Genomic DNA, 26,462 nt, shown 5'->3' on the forward strand with positions numbered 1-26,462 from the left:
GTCGCCGCTGCGTCGCCGGCGCAACAGCGACGCACATTGGCGGAACGCCAATGTGAACGTAGCCTAAGCTGTACTCTCATCTGTACACAATGGTCGGCAGAAGCTGTGTGACCCCTGAATCATGGCAGTGCGCGCAGTAAATGCCCGTCATACAAGCCTCGGAGCCCCTGATACATCCCACACGTACTAACCTCGTCTCAGAAGTGCCACTGTGTCATCAGCGCCTGTACATGGGGGTCTTCCATAAAAAAGGTCACCACCTCTCTATCCCTCACACCGGCAGACTGCAGCCCCACTCTTCTCTGTATACCCGCCGCACAGCGTCCATGGACAGACATATAGAGAAGGTTGCCTTTTCTGTAACCTCAGTCTTTCTTAAAGGCAAACGCAGAAAGCTTGTTATTTGTAGACTGGTCCAGAGATTTGCGTTTTTTCGCACCGCCGCTGTGGTCCTGGGCCGCCTCCTCGTCCGCCGCTTTCTGGGAGTCACCATTCTCTTGGTCTTCTCGCTTCCTCTTTTTCAGATCAGCAGAATCGTCTCCTTTGGCTTTTTCTGTCCACATCTATCGAGAAAGGAAAGGATAATAAAGGACGCTCGTTAGCGCTCGGCCTTCCCTGCGGCTCTTATAACGACAGGCTTCAGTGATCACAGTAGAAAAATGGCGCTGAAATGACCATCATCAAATATGAATTAGTTACTTTATGTTTTGTAGATTCCACAATGGCGAGAAGGTAGACGAACTGGTTGTGACACTTTTCCCAGGGGGCATTTTCCATTGTGGATCTCTGAGACCATGGGTCGGGCAAGTCGCATATTTCACCCTTTGCACTAATAACGGGGATAGGAACATCTGTGGCACTGAAAGTAATGATTGCTGACAAAATACTCAGGAAAATGCAGCATTAGACAGAATTCACTCATTGTGTGCAGCCGCCTTCTGTCAACAGCCTTCCATACCAAGAGTGATACTAACTAGCATCCCCGACGGCCGCGCCTCTGGGCGCAGCGTCCCGACAGGCCCAGCCTCTGGGCGCAAAGATTCATATAGCCCCGCCTCTGGGCGCAGCGTCCCGACGGGCCCCGCCTCTGGGCGCAAAGATTCATATGACCCCGCCTCTGGGCGCAGCGACCCGACGGGCCCCGCCTCTGGGCGCAAAGATTCATATGACCCCGCCTCTGGGCGCAGCGACCTGACGGGCCCCGCCTCTGGGCGCAAAGATTCATATGACCCCGCCTCTGGGCGCAGCGACCCGACAACCCACATCTGACGTTAAATACAATAAATCTGTATCTTGTGGTCGTCCTGTTTGTAATCATGTAGCACAAGCAGACTGAGCCCTTACAGAGAACAGTCTCTTCCATAAATGCGTGACCTGGTCCCTCTGTCCTCCCTCCATCACGAGCTGCACATACTGGTACTTACCATCCGCTCTTCGTTCGTTAGTGCCCTGAATCGGCTCATTCCTTCCTTAATGATTTCAGACTCGTCAATGTCAGGATTCTCAGACAAGATGCTCTGACGATTCTCATCCAACCATAGCTGGAAGCCAGTCTTACATCTGCAAAGATATCAGCCACGATGATGGACGGATGGAGTACAAACACAACCTGATATTAATGCCACTGGTCATTTCTACTGTATGCAAACGTAACAATCACTGCCGCAAAATCTGCCGCTTTTCATCCATAAATAATAGGACTGACGTAGTTATAGCAGCAGTGAGTGCACGGTCCTCGCTGATGCAATGGGGTCTTTGATGTTTCTAATTGGCCATATTTCTGAGGCTCTGCAGACTGTTCTGGTTATGAGAATTTACGAGACCTGTGACCCCAACAATCTGCTGCTCGTTATGGTGAATGCAGTGGTCGTGTTTATGAACAGAAGCCTGGAGCTCGAGGGGCCACATAGACTTTGTGACCGAGCGGGGGCACTCATGCTGACTGAAAGGGGGGAGGGGGCGCTCGTGCGGACCGAGAGGGGGCGCTCTTGCGGACCGAGAGGGGAAAGGGGGGCGCTCGTGCGGACCGAGAGGGGAAAGGGGGGCGCTCGTGCGGACCGAGAGGGGGGCGCTCGTGCGGACCGAGAGGGGAGAGGGGGGGTGCTTGTGCGGACCGAGAGGGGAGAGGGGGGCGCTCGTGCGGACCGAGAGGGGGGCACCCGTGCGGACCGAGAGGGGCGCCCGTGCGGACCGAGAGGGGAGAGGGGGGCGCTCCTGCGGACCGAGAGGGGAGAGGGGGGCGCTCCTGTGGACCGAGAGGGGAGGGGGGGGCGCTCGTGCGGACCGAGAGGGGAGAGGGAGCGCTCGTGCGGACCGAGAGGGGAGAGGGAGCGCTCGTGCGGACCGAGAGGGGAGAGGGAGCGCTCGTGCACACCGAGGGGTGGGGGGTGGTGTGTGGCGCTCGTGCACACCGAGAAGGAGGGGGGGGGGAGAGGGGATGGCGCTCGTGCACACCGAGAGGGGGAGGGGGCGCTCGTGCACACCGAGAGGGGGCGCTCGTGCACACCGAGGGGGAGGGGGCACTCGCTCGTGCAGACCGGGAGGGGGCGCTCGTGCACACCGAGAGGGGGCGCTCGTGCAGACCGAGACAGGGGAGGTGGCACTCGTGCAGACCGAGACGAGGAAGGGGGCGCTCGTGCAGACCGAGAGGGGGAGGGGGCGCTCGTGCAGACCGAGAGGGGGAGGGGGAGCTCGTGCAGACCGAGAGGGAGGAGGGGGTCCTCGTGCAGACCGAGAGGAGTGCTCATGCATACAGAGGGGGTGCTCATGCAGACCGAGAGGGGGGAGGGGGCACTCGTGCAGACCGAGAGGGGGCGCTCGTGCAGACCGAGAGGGGGAGGGGGCGCTCGTGCAGACAGAGGGGGGCGCTCGTGCAGACAGAGAGGGGGGCGCTCGTGCAGACAGAGAGGGGGGCGCTCGTGCAGACAGAGAGGGGGGCGCTCGTGCAGACAGAGAGGGGGGCGCTCGTGCAGACAGAGAGGGGGGCGCTCGTGCAGACAGAGAGGGGGGCGCTCGTGCAGACAGAGAGGGGGGCGCTCGTGCAGACAGAGAGGGGGGCGCTCGTGCAGACAGAGAGGGGGGCGCTCGTGCAGACAGAGAGGGGGGCGCTCGTGCAGACAGAGAGGGGGGCGCTCGTGCAGACAGAGAGGGGGGCGCTCGTGCAGACAGAGAGGGGGGCGCTCGTGCAGACAGAGAGGGGGGCGCTCGTGCAGACAGAGAGGGGGGCGCTCGTGCAGACAGAGAGGGGGGCGCTCGTGCAGACAGAGAGGGGAGCGCTCGTGCAGACAGAGAGGGGAGCGCTCGTGCAGACAGAGAGGGGGCGCTCATGCTGACTGAAAGGGGGAGGGGGCGCTCGTGCGGACCGAGAGGGGGCGCTCTTGCGGACCGAGAGGGCAAAGGGGGGCGCTCGTGCGGACCGAGAGGGGAAAGGGGGGCGCTCGTGCGGACCGAGAGGGGGGCGCTCGTGCGGACCGAGAGGGGGGCGCTCGTGCGGACCGAGAGGGGAGAGGGGGGGCGCTTGTGCGGACCGAGAGGGGGGCGCTCGTGCGGACCGAGAGGGGGGCGCCCGTGCGGACCAAGAGGGGGGCGCTCGTGCGGACCGAGAGGGGAGAGGGGGGCGCTCCTGCGGACCGAGAGGGGAGAGGGGGGCGCTCCTGCGGACCGAGAGGGGAGGGGGGGGCGCTCGTGCAGACCGAGAGGGGAGAGGGAGCGCTCGTGCGGACCGAGAGGGGAGAGGGAGCGCTCGTGCGGACCGAGAGGGGAGAGGGAGCGCTCGTGCGGACCGAGAGGGGAGAGGGAGCGCTCGTGCACACCGAGGGGTGGGGGGTGGTGTGTGGCGCTCGTGCACACCGAGAAGGGGGGGGGGGGGAGAGGGGATGGCGCTCGTGCACACCGAGAGGGGGAGGGGGCGCTCGTGCACACCGAGAGGGGGAGGGGGCACTCGTGCACACTGAGGGGGAGGGGGCACTCGCTCGTGCAGACCGGGAGGGGGCGCTCGTGCACACCGAGAGGGGGCGCTCGTGCAGACCGAGACAGGGGAGGTGGCGCTCGTGCAGACCGAGACGAGGAAGGGGGCGCTCGTGCAGACCGAGAGGGGGAGGGGGCGCTCGTGCAGACCGAGAGGGGGAGGGGAAGCTCGTGCAGACCGAGAGGGAGGAGGGGGTCCTCGTGCAGACCGAGAGGAGTGCTCATGCATACAGAGGGGGTGCTCATGCAGACCGAGAGGGGGGAGGGGGCGCTCGTGCAGACCGAGAGGGGGCGCTCGTGCAGACCAAGAGGGGGAGGGGGCGCTCGTGCAGACAGAGAGGGGGAGGGGGCGCTCGTGCAGACAGAGTGGGGCGCTCGTGCAGACAGAGAGGGGGAGGGGGCGCTCGTGCAGACCGAGAGGGGGAGGGGGAGCTCGTGCAGACCGAGAGGGAGGAGGGGGTCCTCGTGCAGACCGAGAGGAGTGCTCATGCATACAGAGGGGGTGCTCATGCAGACCGAGAGGGGGGAGGGGGCGCTCGTGCAGACCGAGAGGGGGCGCTCGTGCAGACCAAGAGGGGGAGGGGGCGCTCGTGCAGACAGAGAGGGGGAGGGGGCGCTCGTGCAGACAGAGTGGGGCGCTCGTGCAGACAGAGAGGGGGGCGCTCGTGCAGACAGAGAGGGGAAGGGGGCGCTCGTGCAGACAGAGGGGGGCGCTCGTGCAGACAGAGAGGGGGGCGCTCGTGCAGACAGAGAGGGGGGCGCTCGTGCAGACAGAGAGGGGGGCGCTCGTGCAGACAGAGAGGGGGGCGCTCGTGCAGACAGAGAGGGGGGCGCTCGTGCAGACAGAGGGGGGCGCTCGTGCAGACAGAGAGGGGAGCGCTCGTGCAGACAGAGAGGGGAGCGCTCGTGCAGACAGAGGGGGGGCGCTCGTGCAGACAGAGAGGGGGGCGCTCGTGCAGACAGAGAGGGGGCGCTCGTGCAGACAGAGAGGGGGGCGCTCGTGCAGACAGAGGGGGGCGCTCATGCAGACAGAGAGGGGGGCGCTCGTGCAGACAGAGAGGGGGGCGCTCGTGCAGACAGAGAGGGGGGCGCTCGTGCAGACAGAGAGGGGGCGCTCGTGCTTGTCAGGCTAAAGGGTGCAGATCGAGGGGGGTGCTCATGTAAGTCTAAGCATATAGCATGTTACATAATGTATTTATATGCACGTTAGCAAATGCAGACTCTGAACGGGGAAGACAAAGTTCATGAGGAGGGTCTCTCGGGGGTGTTGTCTAGCCAATGGGGATGCAGAATTCCAGCATCCACCACATAATTGCTGAGGTCCTCATTATCGCCCTCTTAATAATCAGGACGACGCACCAGTACTATACAGATACAAGACAGAAGCTTTACAGTAGAGGAGGGTGTAGGTAGTGTGGTATTATGTAGTGGCTATGGAAAGCATGATTTTTAAGTTATGAATGCATTTTTAGATATAAAGTATTTTTGCTTCGTTAGAGTTTATCAGTTTGCATGATTTGGCTCCTACAGCCTCTATGTATCTGAGTGCAGGGCAATCAGCAGAACGCAGTGAATCTGTCCATGATCTCTTCAGGCATCTTCATCAGATGGACTTTTGATGTGGTGATAAATGAGCTTAGATGAAAAGATCATTACAGACTCTACAGAGAGTCACTGAACATTCTGTTATGTACACTGATACATGGAGACTGTAGAAGAAAAATCAGTTACATTTTTCTTTATTAATAAAATGAATTACCAGTATCTTTTTATTACTTCTAAAAAGCAAAAATTGTACATATCCTTTAGAATAAAAGCAAAATTACTTCTTAGGTTCAGTTTTCTCTGTAGCAGCATTAGGCGGCGGCTGGGGTGTTGGATCTTCTTTTTTTTGTGTTTTCTTTTCTGTGAATTTAACCAATCCCTAAATAAAAGTTGACACATTAGACTTTTTTCAAACTCAAAAAGGAAGGACAAATATTCGTCTTTATTGCTTCGCTCCCTCAGACAATTTCAATATTTCCAAGCACTTGTTAAATAAAGAAACATGTTTATTTTCAGGGGAGTCTGTGGATCAGATCATCGATGCACCGCAATCACCTGCTTAGGTTTTGCCTTTGGAGCCAGAGGTTTTATGATCGGAGACTCCGATTTCGTAGGATTGGGGGTTTTCTTGGTTAATTTGCTCATGTTATCGAGGATGCGGGATGAACCACCGGGCAGCGCCGGACTCTTCTGACTAGCAGATACCTTTTACCAAAAAAAGAGATTTGTCATTATTCACCTTTTGCCACAGCTGTTAGGGAAAAATGTAATAAACGGCTCCAGAAAGCAATGAGGCCTCTGAAAGCATCAATATCTCCCCAGTGACAGCGGGACTCATCTTCCTCTGAGATTATCTGATCTACTAGCATAAAGGTACCGTCACACTAGACGATATCGCTAGCGATCCGTGACGTTGCAGCGTCCTCGCTAGCGATATCGTCCAGTGTGACAGGCAGCAGCGATCAGGCCCCTGCTGTGCTGTCGCTGGTCGGGGAAGAAAGTCCAGAACTTTATTTCGTCGCTGGACTCCCCGCAGACATCGCTGAATCGGTGTGTGTGACACCGATTCAGCGATGTCTTCACTGGTAACCAGGGTAAACATCGGGTAACTAAGCGCAGGGCCGCGCTTAGTAACCCGATGTTTACCCTGGTTACCATCGTAAAAAAACAAACAGTACATACTTACATTCAGCTGTCTGTCCCTTGCCGTCTATTTCCTGCACTGACTGCTGGCCGCAAAGTGAAAGTGAAAGCACAGCACAGCGGTGAGTCACACAGCGGTGACTCACCGTTGTGGCTGTGCTCTGCTTTCACTTTGCGGCCAGCAGTCAGTGCAGCAAACAGACGGCAAGGGACAGACAGCTGAATGTAAGTATGTACTGTTTGTTTTTTACGATGGTAACCAGGGTAAACATCGGGTTACTAAGCGCGGCCCTGCGCTTAGTTACCCGATGTTTACCCTGGTTACCGGGGACCTCGGGATCGTTGGTCGCTGGAGAGCGGTCTGTGTGACAGCTCTCCAGCGACCAAACAGCGACGCTGCAGCGATCCGGATCGTTGTCGGTATCGCTGCAGCGTCGCTAAGTGTGACGGTACCTTAAGACCTTAGGGTACCGTCACACTATACGATTTACCTACGATCACGACCAGCGATATGACCTGGCCGTGATCGTAGGTAAATCGTAGTGTGGTCGCTGGGGAGCTATCACACAGACCGCTCTCCAGCGACCAAGATGCCGAGGTCCCTGGGTAACCAGGGTAAACATCGGGTAACTAAGCGCAGGACCGCGCTTAGTTACCCGATGTTTACCCTGGTTACAAGCGTTAAACTAAAAAAAAACAAACAGCACATACTTACATTCTGGTGTCCGTCAGGTCCCTTGCAGTCTCTGCTTCCCGCACTGTGACTGCCGGCCGTAAAGTGAAAGTGAAAGCACAGCCGCTGTGCTCTGCTTTCACTTTACGGCCGGCAGTCACAGTGCTGGAAGCAGACTGCAAGGGACCTGACGGACACCAGAATGTAAGTATGTGCTGTTTGTTTTTTTTTTAGTTTAACGCTTGTAACCAGGGTAAACATCGGGTAACTAAGCGCGGTCCTGCGCTTAGTTACCCGATGTTTACCCTGGTTACAAGCGAACGCATCGCTGGATCGCATCGCTAGATCGGTGTCACACACACCGATCTAGCGATGACAGCGGGAGATCCAGCGATGAAAGAAAGTTCTAAACGATCTGCTACGACGTACGATTCTCAGCAGGATCCCTGATCGCTGCTGCGTGTCAGACACAGCGATATCGTAACGATATCGCTGGAACGTCACGAATCGTACCGTCGTAGCGATCGAAATGTTATAGTGTGACGGTACCCTTATTCCAGTCTACACAACACCAGCAGCAAAACATCAACATATCCCAAATCTCCACTATCTCATGCCATCATTCCCTGCTCCAATATGTGCAATGTGGGTAAAGGGAAGGTGCCCTCAGACGAGGACCCATTGTAGATCAGGACTGTGTTGTGTGTAGTTTTTATATTGGTAACATTTCTCTATATCGCAGTCTGTATTTTAGAAGAAACTTTCAATTTTCACACCGGTCACTAAGGATTTTTTTAGACTAAATTCCTGACCTATCATGAAATCCACTTGCACATTAACAGCATTGAACAACCCCTGATCCTATCCTTTGTATTGAAGCATCTAATTAGCATGTGCAAATTAGTGAAAAAAGGAGGAGCTGAGCTGTGACATTCCCTTATTGTGAATGGTGGATCCTGTGTTATCTACTGTATATAGAGGTGTTATCAGTCATTGTACAGGAGGAGGAGGAGGTGAGCTGTGACATCACCTGTTGTGAATGGTGGATCCTGTTATCTACTGTATATAGAGGTGTTATCAGTCATTGTAAAGGAGTGGGAGGTGAGATGTGACATCACCTATTGTGATTGGTGAATCCTGTGTTATCTACTGTATATAGAGGTGTTAGCAGTCATTGTACAGGAGAAGGAGGTGAGCTGTGACAACCATTGTGAATGGTGGATCCTGTATTATCTACTGTATACAGGTCCTTCTCAAAAAATTAGCATATAGTGTTAAATTTCATTATTTACCATAATGTAATGATTACAATTAAACTTTCATATATTATAGATTCATTATCCACCAACTGAAATTTGTCAGGTCTTTTATTGTTTTAATACTGATGATTTTGGCATACAACTCCTGATAACCCAAAAAACCTGTCTCAATAAATTAGCATATTTCACCCATCCAATCAAATAAAAGTGTTTTTTAATAACAAACAAAAAAACCAACAAATAATAATGTTCAGTTATGCACTCAATACTTGGTCGGGAATCCTTTGGCAGAAATGACTGCTTCAATGCGGCGTGGCATGGAGGCAATCAGCCTGTGACACTGCTGAGATGTTATGGAGGCCCAGGATGCTTCAATAGCGGCCTTAAGCTCATCCAGAGTGTTGGGTCTTGCGTCTCTCAACTTTCTCTTCACAATATCCCACAGATTCTCTATGGGGTTCAGGTCAGGAGAGTTGGCAGGCCAATTGAGCACAGTAATACCATGGTCAGTAAACCATTTACCAGTGGTTTTGGCACTGTGAGCAGGTGCCAGGTCGTGCTGAAAAATGAAATCTTCATCTCCATAAAGCATTTCAGCCGATGGAAGCATGAAGTGCTCCAAAATCTCCTGATAGCTAGCTGCATTGACCCTGCCCTTGATGAAACACAGTGGACCAACACCAGCAGCTGACATGGCACCCCACACCATCACTGACTGTGGGTACTTGACACTGGACTTCAGGCATTTTGGCATTTCCTTCTCCCCAGTCTTCCTCCAGACTCTGGCACCTTGATTTCCGAATGACATGCAAAATTTGCTTTCATCAGAAAAAAGTACTTGGGACCACTTAGCAACAAGTCCAGTGCTGCTTCTCTGTAGCCCAGGTCAGGCGCCTCTGCCGCTGTTTATGGTTCAAAAGTGGCTTTACCTGGGGAATGCGGCACCTGTAGCCCATTTCCTGCACACGCCTGTGCACGGTGGCTCTGGATGTTTCCACACCAGACTCAGTCCACTGCTTCCTCAGGTTCCCCAAGGTCTGGAATCGGTCCTTCTCCACAATCTTCCTCAGGGTCCGGTCTCCTCTTCTCGTTGTACAGCGTTTTCTGCCACATTGTTTCCTTCCAACAGACTTACCATTGAGGTGCCTTGATACAGCACTCTGGGAACAGCCTATTTGTTGAGAAATTTCTTTCTGGGTCTTACCCTCTTGCTTGAGGGTGTCAATGATGGCCTTCTTGACATCTGTCAGGTCGCTAGTCTTACCCATGATGGGGGTTTTGAGTAATGAACCAGGCAGGGAGTTTATAAAAGCCTCAGGTATCTTTTGCATGTGTTTAGAGTTAATTAGTTGATTCAGAAGATTAGGGTAATAGGTCGTTTAGAGAACCTTTTCTTGATATGCTAATTTATTGAGACAGGTTTTTTGGGTTATCAGGAGTTGTATGCCAAAATCATCAGTATTAAAACAATAAAAGACCTGACAAATTTCAGTTGGTGGATAATGAATCTATAATATATGAAAGTTTAATTGTAATCATTACATTATGGTAAATAATGAAATTTAACACTATATGCTAATTTTTTGAGAAGGACCTGTATAGAGGTGTTATCAGTCATTGTACAGGAGGAGGTGAGCTGTGATATCCCCTATTGTGAATGGTGGATCCTTTGTTATCTACTGTATATAGATGTGCTATCAGTCATTGTACAGGAAGAGGAGGTGAGCTGTGACATCACCTGTTGTGAATGTTGGATCCTGTGTTATCTACTGTATATAGAGGTGTTAGCAGTCATTGTACAGGAGGAGGAGGTGAGCTGTGACTAGTGATGAGCGAATATACTCGTTACTCGAGATTTCCCGAGCACTCTCGGGTGTCCTCCGAGTATTTTTTAGTGCTCGTAGATTTACCGTATATACTCGAGTATAAGCCGAGATTTTCAGCCCAAATTTTTGGGCTGAAAGTGCCCCTCTCGGCTTATACTCGAGTCACGGTGGGTGGCAGGGTCAGTGGGTGAGGTCGCTGAGGCATACTTACCTAGTCCCGGCGATCCTGGCGCTCCCGCTGCAGTCCCACGGTCTTCGGGTGCTGCAGCTCTTCCCCTCTTCAGCGGTCACGTGGGACCGCTCAGTAGAAAAATGAATATGGACTCCACTCCCATAGGGGTGGAGCCGCATATTCATTTCTCTAATCAGTGGTAAAAGTGACCGCTGATAGAGGAAGAGGCTGCGGCACCCGAAGACCAGCTGTCCGGGGGAAGGAGCGGGACGCCGGGAGCAGGTAAGAATTTCATATTCACCTGTCCGCGTTCCACACGCCGGGCGTCGCTCCATCTTCCCGGCGTCTCTCCGCTCTGACTGTTCAGGTCAGAGGGCGCGATGACGCATATAGTGTGCGCGCCGCCCTCTGCCTGATCAGTCAGTGTGGAGAGACGCCGGGACCGGACGCTGGGGAGCTGCAAGCAAGAGGGGTGAGTATGGCTTCTTTTTTTTTATTGCAGCAGCAGCAGCAGCGATGGCACAGCTTTCTATGGTACATCTATGGGGCAATAATGAACGGTGCAGAGCACTATATGGCACAGCTATGGGACAAAAATGAACGGTGCAGAGCACTATATGTCAGCTATGGGGCAATAATGAACGGTGCAGAGCACTATATGGCACAGCTATGGGACAAGAATGAACGGTGCAGAGCACTATATGGCACAGCTATGGGGCAATAATGAACGGTGCAGAGCACTATATGGCACAGCTATGGGGCAATAATGAACGGTGCAGAGCACTATATGGCACAGCTATGGGGCAATAATGAACGGTGCAGAGCACTATATGGCACAGCTATGGGGCAAGAATGAACGGTGCAGAGCACTATATGGCACAGCTATGGGGCAAGAATGAACGGTGCAGAGCACTATATGGCACAGCTATGGGGCAATAATGAACGGTGCAGAGCACTATATGGCACAGCTATGGGACAATAATGAACGGTGCAGAGCACTATATGGCACAGCTATGGGACAAAAATGAATGGTGCAGAGCACTATATGGCACAGCTATGGGGCAATAATGAACGGTGCAGAGCACTATATGGCACAGCTATGGGGCAATAATGAACGGTGCAGAGCACTTTATGGCACAGCTATGGGGCAATAATGAACGGTGCAGAGCACTATATGGCACAGCTATGGGGCAATAATGAACGGTGCAGAGCACTATATGGCACAGCTATGGGGCAATAATGAACGGTGCAGAGCACTATATGGCACAGCTATGGGGCAATAATGAACGGTGCAGAGCACTATATGGCACAGCTATGGGGCAATAATGAACGGTGCAGAGCACTATATGGCAAAGCTATGGGACAAAAATGAACGGTGCAGAACACTATATGGCACAGCTATGGGGCAATAATGAACGGTGCAGAGCACTATATGGCACAGCTATGGGGCAATAATGAACGGTGCAGAGCACTTTATGGCACAGCTATGGGGCAATAATGAACGGTGCAGAGCACTATATGGCACAGCTATGGGGCAATAATGAACGGTGCAGAGCACTATATGGCACAGCTATGGGGCAATAATGAACGGTGCAGAGCACTATATGGCACAGCTATGGGGCAATAATGAACGGTGCAGAGCACTATATGGCACAGCTATGGGACAAAAATGAACGGTGCAGAGCACTATATGTACAGCTATGGGGCAATAATGAACGATGCAGAGCACTATATGGCACAGCTATGGGGCAATAATGAAAGGTGCAGAGCACTATATGGCACAGCTATGGGGCAATAATGAACGGTGCAGAGCACTATATGGCACAGCTATGGGGGAATAATGAACGGTGCAGAGCACTATATGGCACAGCTATGGGGCAATAATGAACGGTGCAGAGCATTGTATATGGGGCACAGCTTTATATGGAGCAGCTATGGGGCAATAATGAACTGTATGGAGCATTACATGGGGCTCCTGATTCAATATGGATATTCAAAAACACTTAACCTACTGATGTCTCAATTAATTTTACTTTTATTGGTATCTATTTTTATTTTTGACATTAACCCCTTCCCGACCCATGACGCCACGTAGGCGTCATGAAAGTCGGTGCCAATCCGACCCATGACGCCTATGCGGCGTCATGGAAAGATCGCGTCCCTGCAGGCCGGGTGAAAGGGTTAACTCCCATTTCACCCGATCTGCAGGGACAGGGGGAGTGGTAGTTTAGCCCAGGGGGGTGGCTTCACCCCCTCATGGCTACGATCGCTCTGATTGGCTGTTGAAAGTGAAACTGCCAATCAGAGCGATTTGTAATATTTCACCTATTATAACTGGTGAAATATTACAATCCAGCCATGGCCGATGCTGAAATATCATCGGCCATGGCTGGAAATACTAATGTGCCCCCACCCCACCGATCGCCCCCCCAGCCCCCCGATCTGGCCGGTACTACTCCGGCTCCCCTCCGTCCAGTGCTCCGCTCCCCCCCGTGCTCTTGTCCGCTCCCCCCGTGCTCCAATCACCCCCCCTGCACTCCGATCCACCCCCCCCCCCCCCGGTGCTCCGTTCCACCCCCCCGTGCTCCATTCCAGCCCCCCCGTGCTCCATTCCAGCCCCCCCGTGCTCCGTTCCACGCCCCCGTGCTCCGTTCCACCCCTCCCGCGCTCCGATTCCCCCCCCCCCCCCGTGCTCCGATTCCCCCCCCCCCCCCCCCCGTGCTCCGATTCCCCCCCCCCCCCCCCCCCGTGCTCCGATTCCCCCCCCCCCACACCATCATACTTACCGATCCAGCCAGGGTCCCGTCCGTCTTCTCCCTGGGCGCCGCCATCTTCCAAAATGGCGGGCGCATGCGCAGTGCGCCCGCCGAATCTGCCGGCCGGCAGATTCGTTCCAAAGTGCATTTTGATCACTGCGATATAATCTATCTCAGTGATCAAAATAAAAAAAAAATAATAAATGACCCCCCCCCCCCCCCTTGTCACCCCCATAGGTAGGGACAATAAAAAAAATAAAGAAATTTTTTTTTTCCACTAATGTTAGAATAGGGTTAGGGGTAGGGTTAGGGTTACGGGTAGGGTTAGGGCTAGGGTTAGGGCTAGGGTTAGGGTTTCGGTATGTGCACACGTATTCTGGTCCTCTGCGGATTTTGCTAAACCGCTGCGGATTTATGGCGGATTTACCGCGTTTTTTTCTCCGCATTTCACTGCGGTTTTACAACTGCGATTTTCTATTGGAGCAGTTGTAAAACCGCTGCGGAATCCGCACAAAGAAGTGACATGCTGCGGAATGTAAACCGCTGCGTTTCCGTGCAGTTTTTCCGCAGCATGTGTACAGCGATTTTTGTTTCCCATAGGTTTACATTGAACTGTAAACTCATGGGAAACTGCTGCGGATCCGCAGCGTTTTCCGCAGCGTGTGCACATACCTTTAGAATTAGGCTATGTGCACACAGTGCGGATTTGGCTGCGGATTCGCAGCAGTGTTCCATCAGGTTTACAGTACCATGTAAACATATGAAAAACCAAATCCGCTGTGCCCATGCTGCGGAAAATACCGCGCGGAAACGCTGCGTTGTATTTTCCGCAGCATGTCAATTCTTTGTGCGGATTCCGCAGCGTTTTACACCTGTTCCTCAATAGGAATCCGCAGGTGAAATCCGCACAAAAAACACTGGAAATCCGCAGGTAAAACGCAGTGCCTTTTACCCGCGGATTTTTCAAAAATGGTGCGGAAATATCTCACACGAATCCGCAACGTGGGCACATAGCGTTAGGGTTAGGGTTGGAATTAGGGTTGTGGTTAGGGTTAGGGGTGTGTTGGGGTTAGGGTTGTGGTTAGGGGTGTGTTGGGGTTAGGGTTGTGATTAGGGTTATGGCTACAGTTGGGATTAGGGTTAGGGGTGTGGGGGGGTTAGTGTTGGAGTTAGAATTGAGGGGTTACCACTGTTTAGGCACATCAGGGGTCTCGAAACGCAACATGGCGCCACCATTGATTCCAGCCAATCTCGTATTCAAAAAGTCAAATGGTGCTCCCTCACTTCCGAGCCCCGACGTGTGCCCAAACAGTGGTTTACCCCCACATATGGGGTACCAGCATACTCAAGACAAACTGCGCAATAATTACTGGGGTCCAATTTCTCCTGTTACCCTTGTGAATCTAAAAAAATGCTTGCTAAAACATAATTTTTGAGGAAAGAAAAATGATTTTTTATTTTCACGGCCCTGCGTTGTAAACGTCTGTGAAGCACTTGGGGGTTCAAAGTGCTCACCACATATCTAGATAAGTTCCTTGGGGGGTCTAGTTTCTAAAATGGGGTCACTTGTGGGGGTTTCTACTGTTTAGGCACACCAGGGGCTCTGGAAACGCAACGTGACACCCGTAGACCATTCCATCAAAGTCTGCATTTCAAAAGTCACTACTTCCCTTCTGAGCCTCGACGTGTGCCCAAACAGTGGTTTACCCCCACTCATGGGGTATCAGCGTACTCAGGAGAAACTGGACAACAAGTTTTGGGGTCCAATTTCTCCTGTAACCCTTGGGAAAATAAAAAATTCTGGGCTAAATAATTATTTTTGAGGAAAGAAAACGTATTTATTATTTTCACGGCTCTGCATTATAAACTTCTATGAAGCACTTGGGGGTTCAAAGTGCTCACCACACATCTAGATAAGTTCCTTTCGGGGTCTAGTTTCCAAAATGGGGTCACTTGTGGGGGGTTTCTACTGTTTAGGCACATCAGGGGCTCTGCAAACGCAACGTGACGCCCACAGAGCATTCCATCAAAGTCTGCATTTCAAAACGTCACTACTTCACTTCCGAGCCTCGGCATGTGCCCAAACAGTGGTTTACCCCCACATATGGGGTATCACCGTACTCAGGAGAAACTGGACAACAACTTTTGGGATCCAATTTCTTCTGTAACCCTTGGGAAAATAAAAAATTCTGGGCTAAATAATTATTTTTGAGGAAAGAAAACGTATTTATTATTTTCACGGCTCTGCATTATAAACTTCTATGAAGCACTTGGGGGTTCAAAGTGCTCACCACACATCTAGATAAGTTCCTTTGGGGGTCTAGTTTCCAAAATGGGGTCACTTGTGGGGGGTTTCTACTGTTAAGCCACATCAGGGGCTCTGCAAACGCAACGTGACGCCCACAGAGCATTCCATCAAAGTCTGCATTTCAAAACGTCACTACTTCACTTCCGAGCCCCGGCATGTGCCCAAACAGTGATTTACCCCCACATATGGGGTATCAGCGTACTCAGGAGAAATTGGACAACAACTTTTGGGGTCAAATTTCTCCTGTTACCCTTGGTAAAATAAAAAATTGCAGGCTAAAAGATCATTTTTGAGAAAATAATTTTTTTTGTTTTATTTTCATGGCTCTGTGTTATAAACTTCTGTGAAGCACTTGGGGGTTCAAAGTCCTCACCACACATCTAGATTAGTTCCTTTGGGGGTCTAGTTTCCAAAATGGTGTCATTTCTGGGGGATCTCCAATGTTTAGGCACACAGGGGCTCTCCAAACGTGACAAGGTGTCCGCTAATTATTGGAGCTAATTTTCCATTTAAAAAGCCAAATGGCGTGCCATCCCTTCCGAGCCCTGCCGTGCGCCCAAACAGTGGTTTACCCCCACATATGGGGTATCAGCATGCTCAGGACAAACTGGACAACAATATTTGGGGTCCAATTTCTCCTATTATCCCTGGCAAAATAGGAAATTCCAGGCTAAAGAATCATTTTTGAGGAAAGAAAAATTATTTTTTATTTTCATGGCTCTGCGTTATAAACTTCTGTGAAGCACCTGGGGGTTTAAAGTGCTCAATATGCATCTAGATAAGTTCCTTGGGGGGTCTAGTTTCCAAAATGGGGTCACTTGTGGGGGAGCTCCAATGTTTAGGCACACAGGGGCTCTCCAAACGCGACATGGTGTCCGCTAACAATTGGAGCTAATTTTCCATTCAAAAAGTCAAATGGCGCGCCTTCGCTTCCGAGCCCTGCCGATTGCCCAAACAGTGGTTTACCCCCACATATGAGGTATCGACGTACTCGGGAGAAATTGCCCAACAAATTTTATGATCCATTTTATCCTACTGCCCATGTGAAAATGAAAAAATTGAGGCGAAAAGAATTTTTTTTGTTTAAAAAAAGTACTTTTTCATTTTTACAGATCAATTTGTGAAGCACCTGAGGGTTTAAAGTGCTCACTAGGCATCTAAATAAGTTCCTTGGGGGGTCTAGTTTCCAAAATGGGGTCACTTGTGGGGGAGCGCCAATGTTTAGGCACACAGGAGCTATCCAAACGCGACATGGTGTCCGCTAATGATTGGAGCTAATTTTCCATTTAACCCCTCTGTGACCTTAGACGTACTATCCCGTCGAGGTGCCCTGGGCTTATCTGACCCTGGACGGGATAGTACGTCATAGCCGATCGGCCGCGCTCACGGGGGGAGCGCGGCCGAGTGTCAGCTGCTTATCGCAGCTGACATCCGGCACTATGTGCCAGGAGCGGTCACGGACCGCCCCCGGCACATTAACCCCTGGCACACCGCGATCAAAGATGATCGCGATGTGCCGGCGGTGCAGGGAAGCACCGCGCAGGGAGGGGGCTCCCTGCGGGCTTCCCTGAGCCCCCCGCAGCAACGCGATGTGATCGCGTTGCTGCGAGGGTCTCCTCACCTCCCTCCCTGCTCGAGCCCCGGATCCAAGATGGCCGCGGATCCGGGTCCTGCAGGGAGGGAGGTGGCTTCACAGAGCCTGCTCAGAGCAGGCACTGTGAAGGCTGCAGCGCTGCATGTCAGATCAGTGATCTGACAGAGTGCTGTGCAAACTGTCAGATCACTGATCTGTGATGTCCCCCCCTGGGACAAAGTAAAAAAGTTAAAAAAAAAATTTCCAAATGTGTAAAAAAAAATAAAAAAAAATATTCCAAAATAATGAAAAAAAAAAAAAAATATTATTCCCATAAATACATTTCTTCATCTAAATAAAAAAAAAAAAAAACAATAAAAGTACACATATTTAGTATCGCCGCGTCCGTAACGACCCGACCTATAAAACTGTCCCACTAGTTAACCCCTTCAGTAAACACCGTAAGGAAAAAAAAAAAAAAAACGAGGCAAAAAACAACGCTTTATTATCATACCGCCGAACAAAAAGTGGAATAACACGCGATCAAAAGGACAGATATAAATAACCATGGTACCGCTGAAAGCGTCATATTGTCCCGCAAAAAAAGAGCCGCCATACAGCATCATCAGCAAAAAAATAAAAAAGTTATAGTCCTGAGAATAAAGCGATGCAAAAATAATTATTTTTTCTGTAAAATAGTTTTTATCGTATAAAAGCACCAAACCATAAAAAAATGATATAAATGAGGTATCGCTGTAATCGTACTGACCCGAAGAATAAAACTGATTTATCAATTTTACCAAACGCGGAACGGTATAAACGCCTCCCCCAATAGAAATTCATGAATAGCTGGCTTTTGGTCATTCTTCCTCACAAAAATCGGAATAAAAAGCGATAAAAAAAATGTCACGTGCCCAAAAATGTTTTCAATAAAAACGTCAACTCGTCCCGCAAAAAACAAGACCTCACATGACTCTGTGGACCAAAATATGGAAAAATTATAGCTCTCAAAATGTGGTATTGCAAAAAATATTTTTTGCAATAAAAAGGGTCTTTCAGTGTGTGACGGCTGCCAATCATAAAAATCCGCTAAAAAACTCGCTATAAAAGTAAATCAAACCCCCCTTCATCACCCCCTTAGTTAGGGAAAAATAAAAAAAAATGTATTTATTTCCATTTTCCCATTAGGGCTAGGGTTAGGGCTAGGGTTAGGGCTAGGGCTAGGGTTAGGGTTAGGGCTAGGGTTAGGGCTAGGGTTAGGGCTAGGGTTAGGGCTAGGGTTAGGGCTAGGGTTAGGGTTAGGGCTAGGGTTAGGGCTAGGGTTAGGGCTAGGGTTGGGGCTAAAGTTAGGGTTAGGGTTTAGATTACATTTACAGTTGGGAATAGGGTTGGGATTAGGGTTAGGGGTGTGTCAGGGTTAGAGGTGTGGTTAGGGTTACCGTTGGAATTAGGGTTAGGGGTGTGTTTAGATTAGGGTTTCAGTTATAATTGGGGGTTTCCACTGTTTAGGCACATCAGGGGCTCTCCAAACATGACATGGCGTCCGATCTCAATTCCAGCCAATTCTGCGTTGAAAAAGTAAAACAGTGCTCCTTCCCTTCCGAGCTCTCCTGTGTGCCCAAACAGGGGTTTACCCCAACATATGGGGTATCAGCGTACTCAGGACAAATTGGACAACAACTTTTGTGGACCAATTTCTCCTGTTACCCTTGGGAAAATACAAAACTGGGGGCTAAAAAATAATTTTTGTGGGAAAACAAAAAGATTTTTTATTTTCACGGCTCTGCGTTATAAACTGTAGTGAAACACTTGGGGGTTCAAAGTTCTCACAACACATCTAGATAAGTTCATTGAGGGGTCTAGTTTCCAATATGGGGTCACTTGTGGGGGGTTTCTACTGTTTAGGTACATTAGGGGCTCTGCAAACGCAATGTGACGCCTGCAGACCAATCCATCTAAGTCTGCATTCCAAATGATGCTCCTTCCCTTCCGAGCCCTCCCATGCGCCTAAACGGTGGTTCCCCCCCACATATCGGGTATCAGCGTACTCAGGACAAATTGGACAACAACATTTAGGGTCCAATTTCTCCTGCTAACCTTGGAAAAATACAAAACTGGGGGCTAAAATATAATTTTTGTGGAAAAAAAAATATTTTTGATTTGCATGGCTCTGCGTTATAAACTGTAGTGAAATACTTGGGGGTTCAAAGCTCTCACAACACATCAAGATGAGTTCCTTAGGGGGTCTACTTTCCAAAATGGTGTCACTTGTGGGGGGTTTCTACTGTTTAGGTACATTAGGCGCTCTGCAAACGCAATGTGACGCCTGCAGACCATTCCATCTAAGTCTGCATTCCAAATGGCGCTCCTTCCCTTCCGAACCCTCCCATGCGCCCAAACGGTGGTTCCCCCCCACATATGGGGTATCAGCGTACTCAGGACAAATTGGACAACAACTTTTGGGGTCCAATTTCTCCTGTTACCCTAGGGAAAATACAAAACTGGGGGCTAAAAAATAATTTTTGTGGGAAAAAAATTTTGTTTTATTTTTATGGCTCTGCATTATAAACTTCTGTGAAGCCCTTGGTGGGTCAAAGTGCTCACCACACATCCAGATAAGTTCCTTAGGGGGTCTACTTTCCAAAATGGTGTCACTTGTGGGGGGTTTCAATGTTTAGGCACATCAGTGGCTCTCCAAACGCAACATGGCGTCCCATCTCAATTCCTGTCAATTTTGCATTGAAAAGTCAAACGGCGCTCCTTCCCTTCCGAGCTCTCCCATGCGCCCAAACAGTGGTTTACTGCCACATATGGGGTATCAGCGTACTCGGGACAAATTGGACAACAACTTTTGAGGTCCAATTTCTTCTCTTACCCTTGGAAAAATAAAAAATTGGGGGCAAAAATATAATTTTTGTGAAAAAATATGATTTTTTTATTTTTACGGTTCTGCATTATAAACTTCTGTGAAGCACTTGGTGGGTCAAAGTGCTCACCACACCTCTAGATAAGTTCCTTAGGGGGTCTACTTTCCAAAATGGTGTCACTTGTGGGGGGTTTCAATGTTTAGGCACATCAGTGGCTCTCCAAACGCAACATGGCGTCCCATCTCAATTTCTGTCAATTTTGCATTGAAAAGTCAAACTGCGCTCCTTCCCTTCCGAGCTCTCCCATGCGCCCAAACAGTGGTTTACTGCCACATATGGGGTATCAGCGTACTCAGGACAAATTGGACAACAACTTTTGAGGTCCAATTTCTTCTCTTACCCTTGGAAAAATAAAAAATTGGGGGCAAAAATATAATTTTTGTGAAAAAATATGATTTTTTATTTTTACGGTTCTGCATTATAAACTTCTGTGAAGCACTTGGTGGGTCAAAGTGCTCACCACACATCCAGATAAGTTCCTTAGGGGGTCTACTTTCCAAAATGGTGTCACTTGTGGGGGGTTTCAATGTTTAGGCACATCAGTGGCTCTCCAAACGCAACATGGCGTCCCATCTCAATTCCTGTCAATTTTGCATTGAAAAGTCAAATAGCGCTCCTTCCCTTCCGAGCTCTCCCATGCGCCCAAACAGTGGTTTACTGCCACATATGGGGTATCAGCGTACTCAGGACAAATTGGACAACAACTTTTTGGGTCCAATTTCTCCTGTTACCCTTGGTAAAATAAAACAAATTGGAGCTGAAGTAAATTTTTTGTGTAAAAAAGTTAAATGTTCATTTTTATTTAAACATTCCAAAAATTCCTATTAAACACCTGAAGGGTTAATAAACTTCTTGAATGTGGTTTTGAGCACCTTGAGGGGTGCAGTTTTTAGAATGGTGTCACACTTGGGCATTTTCTATCATATAGACCCCTCAAAATGACTTCAAATGAGACGTGGTCCCTAAAAAAAATGGTGTTGTAAAAATGAGAAATTGCTGGTCAACTTTTAACCCTTATAACTCCCTAACAAAACAAAAAATTGGTTCCAAAATTATGCCTTACAGAAGGCAGTGGACCTGCTGTAAGACTACCGTTCGGATCTCCAGAAAAATGATGGGGAGAAGAAGACTGGCATTGGAAGTTACTAATAACCATTGAACCGGGAGAAAGGCCCTGGATGAAGAAGGAGCTCAGACTATTGTAAAGTCTGCTTGACTTGCTGAAAACGAGCGGAGCGAAGGAAACCGCTTCCATTGTCGTCACCATTTTTGCTCAGAACTCTCTTAGCAAATCGAATGAAATGAGGGGGTGAGTAATCAAGTCCTCAGAACTCTCCTTGCGCGGGCTCCCTGTTGAAAGGCCATGACCTTGTCTCGAGGAAGAATTACCATCCTTCTAGAAGTGTGCCGGATCATCCTCAAAAAGGATATCTGCTGGGCTGGAAATGAGAACTTGTCTAAGTGTAGCTGCCAGCCCAGGAGAGAAGGTATCGCAAGAGATATAGACGACTCAGCGTAGTCCTGGAAGGGCGGCTAGACAGACCAAACAGGGCAGGACGAGCACACCTCTAGAGTGCAAGAGAAACATGACATCCGCCATGACCCGAGCGAACACTCTGGGTGCGGACGCAAGGCCGAAGGACAAGGTTGTGACTTGAAAATGCTGTTGACGAATGGAAAGGCGAAGGAATTTTTGCAGAGGGCAAGCAACCCGAATGTCGATGGATGCCGGAAACTGCACCTTTTTCTGTTGAAGTAATGGCTGAGCGGAGGGACTCCATCCAAAGAAGGAGGACCATGTCAAAGGTTGTTAGAAGTTTGAGGTCCAGGGTCGATCTTACTTTTCATTCCCGTTTGGAACCAAGATCCCTTAGATCTAGACTGTGCTGGACAATCCTTATACAATCCTTTGTCAGTCTCCCGCTCAAAAGATTTGATTGGCCAGTTGTTGCTGGTGTGAATCAAGGTAGTTAAGGTCTCCAGCCAGGAGACCATTGCTCTAGCAATCCATGCGGCCGCTAGGGAGGATAGAGCGCTGGACCCGAAGCTGCAAGACGGAACGAACCAGATTTGCTATCTGACAGTCCGTGGTATTTTTAATTGATGACCCATCAGGTAGGGATACTGGTAGGTATACCACAGGAGATTCTACCCGGTTAAACTGCCCCATGGCAGAATGTGCGGCTGCATCCAGCAGGTCATAGTCTCTTGCCATCTCCTCTTTTCACGGTGCAGAGATAAAAATTAGGAACCCTCGATCCATCAACCTCTTAACAGGGAAGTGGAGAGGAATTGTCCGCCCTCTTGCATCATCCACTAAATAGTGGTGATGCAGAGGGGGGAGCTCGTACGCCAAAAAGGGTGCCTCTATATGTCCACAGAGTTCAGGTCTCCAGGTGGACAGGACAGGTTGTCTGGCGTTAGGCCTGGATGCAGAAGAGGAAACATGGAGATGACACTCCGTGTGCTCGTCTGTTGATGGTGTGGGGAGATCGGTGCCCTTTAAAGGACCCGTCACCCTTAAAAAACAGGCCAGGCATGGCATCCCACGTAGAGGCTTCTGTCCAGTGAATCGCTTATCCGAATTGAATGGCAAATGCTCTCGAGGGAGTTTAGTCTCTGAAGCTCTGGCAAGCTCAGGCAATATCCAATCCATATTCAGAGCCTTGTTGTCATCAAATCATTGGTGAGGGAGCAGGAAACGAAAAACTTCCGTTTTCTAGATGCCTGTATGTTTCTAGACGCCTGCACGTTTCTAGAATACTTGCGGCCCCTGCTAGCCGATGGCTCCCATGTAGGATAGGGACCATGTATATTGGTCCTGCGAGCACTCCAAACACAGAGGGTACACAGAGGGATTCAATCTCTTGGTCAGAGAACCATGGATTGGTCAGTGAAGAAGTCCACTGAGGGGAACTAGAGGATAAAGCTGGGGTCGGCGGCGGAGGGCTCCTCGGACTGATCAAGCGCCTTTAAGACCAGGGAATACTGGTTATGCACCTTTAAGACCACGAAATACTGGTCATATGCCTTTAAGACCAGGGAATACTGGTCATGCGCCTTTAAGACCAGGAAATACTGGTCATGCACCTTTAAGACCAGGGAATACTGGTCATGCGCCTTTAAGAACATAGAATACTGGTCATGCGCCTTTAAGACCAGGGAATACTGGTCATGCACCTTTAAGAGCAGGGAATCCTGGTCATGCACCTTTAAGAGCAGGGAATACTGGTCATGCACCTTTAAGACCAGAGAATACTGGTCATGCACCTTTAAGACCAGAGAATACTGGTCATGCACCTTTAAGACCAGAGAATACTGGTCATGCACCTTTAAGACCAGAGAATACTGGACATGCACCTTTAAGACCAGAGAATACTGGTCATGCACCTTTAAGACCAGAGAATACTGGTCATGCACCTTTAAGACCAGGGAATACTGGTCATGCACCTTTAAGACCAGGGAATACTGGTCATGCGCCTTTAAGACCAGGGAATACTGGTCATGCGCCTTTAAGACCAGGGAATACTGGTCATGCGCCTTTAAGACTGGGAATCCTGGCCACATGCCTTTAAGACCAGGGAATACTGGTCATGCACCTTTAAGACCAGAGAATACTGGTCATGCACCTTTAAGACCAGAGAATACTGGTCATGCGCCTTTAAGACTGGGAATCCTGGCCATGCACCTTTAAGACCAGCGAATACTGGTCATGTGCTTTTAAGACCAGGAAATACTGGTCATGTGCCTTTAAGACGAGGTACTTCCTTACCTGGGTACTGATGTAGAGTCGATGTGCCCCTTTAATGCAAAAATACTGTCACCCCAGTGTGAGCTGGCCGGGTGGACCAAGATGGCCACCGGGAGCTGCAGAGTTGATAAAATCTCGCAGAGAGCGAGAAGCGCCAATTTGGGGGGCGGAGCCACAGACACGATGTTGAATAGGCCTAAGCCGGGGCCTAAATTTCTGTAGCCGGCGGACGTCACCAGTGGGTCGTTCCAGGCAAGACTTCCAGGATGCGGCCTACAAATCGGCCGAAGCCGGGGGCTAAATTTTTGCAGCCATCCAGAGCGTTACCTCAGAGAGGTGGGCCACAGGGAAGTGGCTGAGGCTGCCTGTCAGCATGTGAATATCCCTCTGAAGATGGATCCACTCACCATCGGTGCGCGTCCCGGCATGGAGCCGCCGCGGATGTGGGTTTCAGCGCTGTTCTGTGCAGCGTGGACGGTGCAGGGATAATCCTCAATCCATCATCCGTTTGTTAGGGAGGTGGAGAGGACCCGTCCGCCTCCTTGTGCCATCCGCTTTCACAGTGGTGGGACAGTGGGGGCTGCTCGGACGCCATAGAGAGGGGCCTCTGTACAGCCACGGAGTTCAGTCCGGGTGGACAGGGCCAGTTGTCCGGCATTAGGCCTGGCTCCAGGAGAGGATACATGGAGGCGACACTCCATGTGGTCGCCCGCTGCTGGTGTGGGGAGATCGGGATCATGAAGGAACCGTCGCCCCTGAAGTGAGCTCAGGCATGGCTTCCCACGTCGCAGGAGAGGGTACGGGGAGGTATACTCGCCGTGCTCGCCTGTTGATGGTTCGGGGGAGATCGGAACCTTGAAAGGAACCGTCGCCCCCTTCACTCCGTTAATTAAAAAATAAAAATTTACAGAAAAGTAAACAATAAAATAAAAACGTTGGGGTCTGAAACAGACCCATGTGCCTCCTACAGACACTAAGCAAGAACTGGTTAGCTGAGAGCCAGAAGGAGGGTGTATACTGCAGGAGAGGAGCCGAGAGCCAGCAGGAGGTGTATACTGCAGGGGAGGAGCTGAGAGCCAGCAGGAGGGTGTATACTGCAGGGGAGGAGCTGAAAGCCAGCAGGAGGGTGTATACTGCAGGGGAGGAGCTGAGAGCCAGCAGGAGGTGTATACTGCAGGGGAGGAGCTGAAAGCCAGCAGGAGGGTGTATACTGCAGGGGAGGAGCTGAGAGCCAGCAGGAGGGTGTATACTGCAGGGGAGGAGCTGAGAGCCAGCAGGAGGGTGTATACTGCAGGGGAGGAGCGGAGAGCCAGCAGGAGGGTGTATACTGCAGGGGAGGAGCGGAGAGCCAGCAGGAGGGTGTATACTGCAGGGGAGGAGCGGAGAGCCAGCAGGAGGGTGTATACTGCAGGGGAGGAGCTGAGAGCCAGCAGGAGGGTGTATACTGCAGGGGAGGAGCTGAAAGCCAGCAGGAGGGTGTATACTGCAGGGGAGGAGCTGAGAGCCAGCAGGAGGTGTATACTGCAGGGGAGGAGCTGAAAGCCAGCAGGAGGGTGTATACTGCAGGGGAGGAGCTGAGAGCCAGCAGGAGGGTGTATACTGCAGGGGAGGAGCTGAGAGCCAGCAGGAGGGTGTATACTGCAGGGGAGGAGCGGAGAGCCAGCAGGAGGGTGTATACTGCAGGGGAGGAGCGGAGAGCCAGCAGGAGGGTGTATACTGCAGGGGAGGAGCGGAGAGCCAGCAGGAGGGTGTATACTGCAGGGGAGGAGCTGAGAGCCAGCAGGAGGGTATATACTGCAGGGGAGGAGCTGAGAGCCAGCAGGAGGGTATATACTGCAGGGGAGGAGCGGAGAGCCAGCAGGAGGATGTATACTGCAGGGGAGGAGCTGAGAGCCAGCAGGAGGGTGTATACTGCAGGGGAGGAGCTGAGAGCCAGCAGGAGGGTATATACTGCAGGGGAGGAGCTGAGAGCCAGCAGGAGGGTGTATACTGCAGGGGAGGAGCGGAGAGCCAGCAGGAGGGTATATACTGCAGGGGAGGAGCGGAGAGCCAGCAGGAGGGTGTACACTGCAGGGGAGGAGCGGAGAGCCAGCAGGAGGGTGTACACTGCAGGGGAGGAGCGGAGAGCCAGCAGGAGGATGTATACTGCAGGGGAGGAGCTGAGAGCCAGCAGGAGGGTGTATACTGCAGGGGAGGAGCTGAGAGCCAGCAGGAGGGTGTATACTGCAGGGGAGGAGCTGAGAGCCAGCAGGAGGGTGTATACTGCAGGGGAAGAGCTGAGAGCCAGCAGGAGGGTGTATACTGCAGGGGAGGAGCTGAGAGCCAGCAGGAGGGTGTATACTGCAGGGGAGGAGCTGAGAGCCAGCAGGAGGGTGTATACTGCAGGGGAGGAGCTGAGAGCCAGCAGGAGGGTGTACACTGCAGGGGAAGAGCTGAGAGCCAGCAGGAGGGTGTATACTGCAGGGGAGGAGCTGAGAGCCAGCAGGAGGGTGTATACTGCAGGGGAGGAGCTGAGAGCCAGCAGGAGGGTGTATACTGCAGGGGAGGAGCTGAGAGCCAGCAG

At 51.1% G+C, this 26,462-nt stretch overlaps 1 protein-coding gene across 2 annotated transcripts in view; it reads right to left on the reverse strand.

The window, feature by feature from the left end:
- Positions 1-213: 213 nt before the first annotated feature.
- Positions 214-26,462, reverse strand: part of WDHD1 (WD repeat and HMG-box DNA binding protein 1) — a 104,594-nt gene continuing 78,345 nt past the window's right edge. For both annotated transcript variants that reach the window (XM_069738680.1, XM_069738673.1), the window contains 4 exons: positions 6,067-6,216; positions 5,793-5,890; positions 1,425-1,560; positions 214-563 (listed from right to left, as the gene is read on the reverse strand). In XM_069738680.1, coding sequence (XP_069594781.1) covers positions 366-563; positions 1,425-1,560; positions 5,793-5,890; positions 6,067-6,216 — 582 coding nt within the window. In that variant the 3' untranslated portion in view covers positions 214-365. The remainder of the gene's footprint in view (positions 564-1,424; positions 1,561-5,792; positions 5,891-6,066; positions 6,217-26,462) is intronic.

The sequence above is a fragment of the Ranitomeya imitator genome, chromosome 1, assembly GCF_032444005.1.
Source record: "Ranitomeya imitator isolate aRanImi1 chromosome 1, aRanImi1.pri, whole genome shotgun sequence".
In the NCBI taxonomy this organism is placed as follows: domain Eukaryota; kingdom Metazoa; phylum Chordata; class Amphibia; order Anura; family Dendrobatidae; genus Ranitomeya; species Ranitomeya imitator.